Source organism: Limulus polyphemus, unplaced genomic scaffold, assembly GCF_000517525.1.
Source record: "Limulus polyphemus unplaced genomic scaffold, Limulus_polyphemus-2.1.2 Scaffold12930, whole genome shotgun sequence".
NCBI lineage: Eukaryota > Metazoa > Arthropoda > Merostomata > Xiphosura > Limulidae > Limulus > Limulus polyphemus.
Window position 1 is genome coordinate 3,723 of NW_013678540.1, and position 5,533 is coordinate 9,255.

Genomic DNA, 5,533 nt, shown 5'->3' on the forward strand with positions numbered 1-5,533 from the left:
TAATAAAACAAAAATCTGTCTCTACTATTACAGGACTAATAAAACAAAAATCTGTCTCTACTATTACAGGATTAATGAAACAAAAAGCTGTCTGTACCATTACAGCACTAATAAAACAAAAATCTGTCTCTACTATTACAGGACTAATAAAACAAAAATCTGTCTCTACTATTACAGGATTAATGAAACAAAAAGCTGTCTGTACCATTACAGCACTAATAAAACAAAAAGCTATCTCTGCCATCACAGGACTAATAACACAAAAAGCTATCTCTACTATCACAAAATATCTACCAAGATTAACTGATGGCAGAAGCCTGAATGGCTTCTGAATGAGTTTGTGAGCTTCCTTGGGGCTTTCCTCTCTCCCATTCACAAAAACAAAATCAGTGTAAGTGAAATAGTTCATATTCTTCCACTGATCTTTGGTTCAATGTTTGTGTTACTGGCTCCATTTTACTCGCGATTTCTTGGTTACTATAGTTTAACCTTATGTTCTGTGCACACTTTTGATGTTGTATTTTTCCTTTTCGTTATTGTTCTCGTCTATTAACTTAATTTTATCCCACTGTTGTGTTTGTCTGATGTGGTTTTATTTTTAATATCCATCACTTTTCGCATTGTTACTCAGGATACATTCTATTATTTTTCATACTCATGGCACTGACTAGCCATCTACTGACGTGTCATGCTTCTACTGACAGCCATCTTTAGCTTGCATACTTTCTCTGTACAAATAAGAATGTACCATTATTGGATAGATAAATTCAATGATGCACAATGTGGCTACATCTTCCTTTCGTAGAGAAGGAAAACATGCAGTTAGAAAGGTTAGGTACTCCCATCCATTTTGTTGGAACTCCGTTTATAGTTTTACTTAATAAACATTATAATTTAACAATTTTATATAATATAGAATAATTTAATATACAGTTAAGCGATATTCAAGTCCTAAGTGTGGATCTTTATTCATTCATCTCTGAAAATGTTGGTTGTTTAAATGATATACATAGCTTTGTGTAATATTAATTATAGGTAAAACATTAAACAAAGTAGCCATGTTCAAGTACTAAGTGTGGTAATTCACCATGTTTATTTTTTAAGTGTGGTTCTTTATTTTGTCAGCTGGAAATGTCAGTGTGGGTAAGAGCTGCCAGTAGCCACAAGTCCCAAGTGACAGTTTACGACCTAGTTGATGGAACAGTGTATGTGTTTCGTATTCGAGCGGTTAACATCTATGGAACGAGTGATCCATGTGCAGAAACAGAGCCGATACTTATTCCTGAAATAACCTCTGAATACTGTGGCGCTAGGAAATATAACAACAACGTCCACACACTTCAAGAAGAAGAAACAGACAAAGAAATGTATTCATTTAATCAGGATACAGTTTCAGAAAAAGCGGTAGGAGAAACTTTTAATTATAGAGAATACACTGAAGATGAATTATTGGGCAAGACAAATGAAGATGAATTATTGGGCAAGACAAATGAATATGAACTATTTGGTAAGACAAGTGGAGATGAATTATTTGGTAATACAAATGAAGATGAACTAATTGGTAAGACAAATGAAGATGAACTATTTGGTAAGACAAATGGAGATGAACTAATTGGTAAGACAAATGAAGATGAACTATTTGGTAATACAAATGAAGATGAACCAATTGGTAATACAAATGAAGATAAACTATTTGGTAATACAAATGAAGATGAACTAATTGGTAAGACAAATGAAGATGAACTATTTGGTAAGACAAATGGAGATGAGTTAGAGAGAGTAACTGATGAAGAAAAAGAAAATGAATATGACTTGTTAACTACATCTGATTCAGATGAAGAATGGGAACTTGCTTCTGAAGGAGTTGTTGAAACTCTGGAGGACATTGTATGTTCCAGTGAAGGTCATGAAACAGTGCACTCAAGTGCTTTGAAGAGGACAGAAGTTGAAGAGGACAAGACCCATCTGGTAGGAAGCAGTTCGTGTGAAGACAAGCTTCCGGAGGGTCCCAGTATTATATCTGACCCTCCCACTGAAGAAGCACGTGAACACAGCTCTTTTCCTTCAGTGTCAACGGTTCCAGCGATGCCTTTACTAAGATGCATCATTTATGAGCCCTTTGTTTGGGAAGCCCAAATGCTTCACCATGGCGTAATGAGTGACATGCCTGATGTTGGAATCAATGCAGAAACTGTAGCTGATATTAGAAGCTTAGAACCATTAACTCCCGAAATTTGTTATGCACGTTGGGTAGTTGAAGACATCCATCACTGTGCTGCTATGTTGTCATTGTTAGACTTCCCAGGTACATTGGAACTCGCTAAACCTTTTAATTCTCAACAAGCTGAAACAAATCGGTGTCGTATTTCATTAGCAGAGCTGCTGTTTAGAGTCACTGTGTCACAGGACGACGTCCAATTTTGTGAAGCCGTAGGATGGCTTTCTGACCAAACATTTGTCTGTAACACTGTGTTAGAATTACCTAATCATGTGTTGTGTGTTAACATTTTACCTCCTCTTCTACTTCAAACTTCATTCTTCAGTAGCGGAAAACATTGTACAGATAAAAAACGACTTTCTGGAAATGCACGTACGTCTGTTGAGCCATGTCTTGATTATCTCATCATACAGCTTCCACCACAACAGATGGAAGTGCCGACAGTCATAAAAAGCTCGAGCTTGAAAGCACCATGTAGAGTTCTGCCCTATTTATGTTTATTGGAAAGTTCTATTACATTAGCAGAGACATTTATTTCAACGAGCTTGGACTGTGTGGAATTAAGTCCAGAATCTTCTTTCTTAATCGAACCGACACCACCAACCATTATTCACCACTCCTTTATTATACCACATATTCAACTTAGTCAAAGAGTTCACTGTATTGAACCTGATAACAATTCCAGTTATAACGAATCATCTGATCAGAATATAAGAAAGAAAGGCGAGCTTATTTCTGTAGATAATCATTTGAAGAAAGACTTTGAATTGGATAATTGTGGAGACAACCCCCCAGCTTTAGTAAGATCGCCAGCTGTAGTGAACCTGGGTCATATTTTACAACAAGAAACCAGTAAATCACTTCAGAAGGACATCCAATCTGACTTTCAGAAAACTTTAGGTTGTAATGTTGACTCAGATCTTAGTGATTCAGAAGATTCTGATAGCAAACCTTCGTCCACAGATAAAGATGAAAATAATGAGGAAGATTCTATAACAGAAATTTCTAAAATTGCTGAAGAAATCGAAAAAGAATTTGAAACTAAGGCCAATGAAATAGAAAATCTTGAAAAGACTCTAACAGAAGAGCTTGTTTCACTGGAAAGTGACATGGAACTTATTCGTTCCATACAAGAACAGTTTGATATCGAAAGTTATAACAAGATAGATAAAGCAAAATTAGAAATCAAACTGGAAGATGATGACGAAATATCTTCCACTTTCTTTAAGAAAGTCCAAGATGAAACGAATAACTTAAAGAACAGTGAAGTCACTAATGACGATTTACTTCATCCACTAAGACGACTTCACAGGACCCAAATGTACAGGAACCAAAATGAAATATTTAAAACTCGTGATGAAACACCATCCTCTCATGAACACAGTGTCGACTTGAGCGATAGACGTCGCTCTGGTAGGCTACAGAATAGAGAGGTGTCGCCACCACACGTAATAACTCACCTTGAAAACAGACTGATCCCTGCTGGTTACAGGGTGAAACTGACATGCTGGATTTTAGCTGACCCTGAACCACATATACAGTGGTTGAAGAACGGGACAAAACTACAGCCGAAGCTGCGACACCTCGCTATGGATATGGTAAGACCTTATTTTTGTAGCCCACATTTACAGGGCCGCTATAATGCAAGTTTAATTTCTTTAACCGAGTTATGAACGGTAATTAGTAGGCCTACTTACTTACGTGCTCTAATGTAAATCAATGCCAACTTTGGGGGTCCGTTTTCGGGGAATCCCCGTAAAAGTGTTTTCGCGAAATACCCGGGTTCCCCTAAGACAGGGGTGGGCAATAATATTCGCCCGGGGCTACACATTTTACTATACTAATTAAATTACCTCAACGTCGATTGTATAAAAACTCCATTATGTTCTTGCCGGGGGACATACCGGGCAGAGATGCCAAACGAATCGTCTCGAGCATTGCAAGGTAAAAGTTTTCCCACAATCCCTTGAGGCAAAACTTGTACCTTGCAATGCTCGAGACGATTCGTTTGGCATCTCTTAGAACTCGGTGTGACCAGCGGTTTGGAAGAAGTTACATGATACACACACACTTCTTATTATATAGATAAGATACATGCGTATTGGATATGGCAAGCTTCCAGTCATCTTGTTATTTATCAAAAGACCCTTACAATGGACTAATATGCCTCCAGACACTTGTATATGTCACCAAACAAAGACTGAAAACTTGATGACTGAGGAAGGAGCGTAGACTCGGGAAAAGTAAACATAGTTACAATAAACATAACTACAGTAAGCATAGCTAGTGTAAACATAGTTACAATAAACATAGCTACTGTAAACATAGCTACTGAAACATAGTTACAATAAACATAGCTACTGTAAACATAGTTACAATAAACATAGCTACAGTAAACATAGTTACAATAAACATAGCTACAGTAAACATAGTTACAATAAACATAGCTACTGTAAACATAGTTACAATAAACATAGCTACTGTAAATATAGTTACAATAAACATAGCTACTGTAAACATAGTTACAATAAACATAACTACTGTAAACATACTACTGTAAACATAGCTACGTAAACATAGCTACTGTAAACATAGTTACAATAAACATAACTACTGTAAACATAGATACAGTAAACATAGCTACAATAAACATAACTACTGTAAACATAGCTACAATAAACATAGCTACAATAAACATAGAGCTATGTTTATGGTAGCTATGTTTACTGTAGCTATGTTTATTGTAACTATGTTTACAGTAGACTGTAAGCATAGTTACAATAAACATAGCTCCTGTAAACATAGTTACAATAAACATAATTACTGTAAACATAGCTACAATAAACATAGCTACTGTAAACATAGTTACAGTAAACATAGCTCCTGTAAATATAGTTACAATAAACATAACTACTGTAAACATAGCTACCATAAACACAGTTACAATAAACATAGATACAATAAACATAGCTACAATAAAAATAGCTACTGTAAACATAGTTACAATAAACATAGCTACTGTAAACATAGCTAAAATAAACATAACTGCTGTAAACACAGCTACTGTAAACATAGCTACAATAAACATAGCTACAGTAAACATAGCTACAATACACATAGCTACTGTAAACATAGTTACAATAAACATAACTACTGTAAACATAGATACAGTAAACATAGCTACAATAAACATAGTTACAATAAACATAGTTACTGTAAACATAGTTACAATAAACATAGCTACTGTAAACATAGTTACAATAAACATAGCTACCATAAACATAGCTACTGTAAACATAGTTACAATAAACATAA

At 35.4% G+C, this 5,533-nt stretch overlaps 1 protein-coding gene across 1 annotated transcript in view; it reads left to right on the forward strand.

Annotated features, from left to right (window-relative positions):
- Positions 1 to 1,125: 1,125 nt before the first annotated feature.
- Positions 1,126 to 5,533, forward strand: part of LOC106477125 — a gene marked incomplete at both ends in the record, with an annotated part of 6,301 nt that continues 1,893 nt past the window's right edge. Inside the window, one exon of the mRNA XM_013937717.1 lies at positions 1,126 to 3,816. Within this exon, the coding sequence (XP_013793171.1) occupies positions 1,126 to 3,816 (2,691 nt within the window). The remainder of the gene's footprint in view (positions 3,817 to 5,533) is intronic.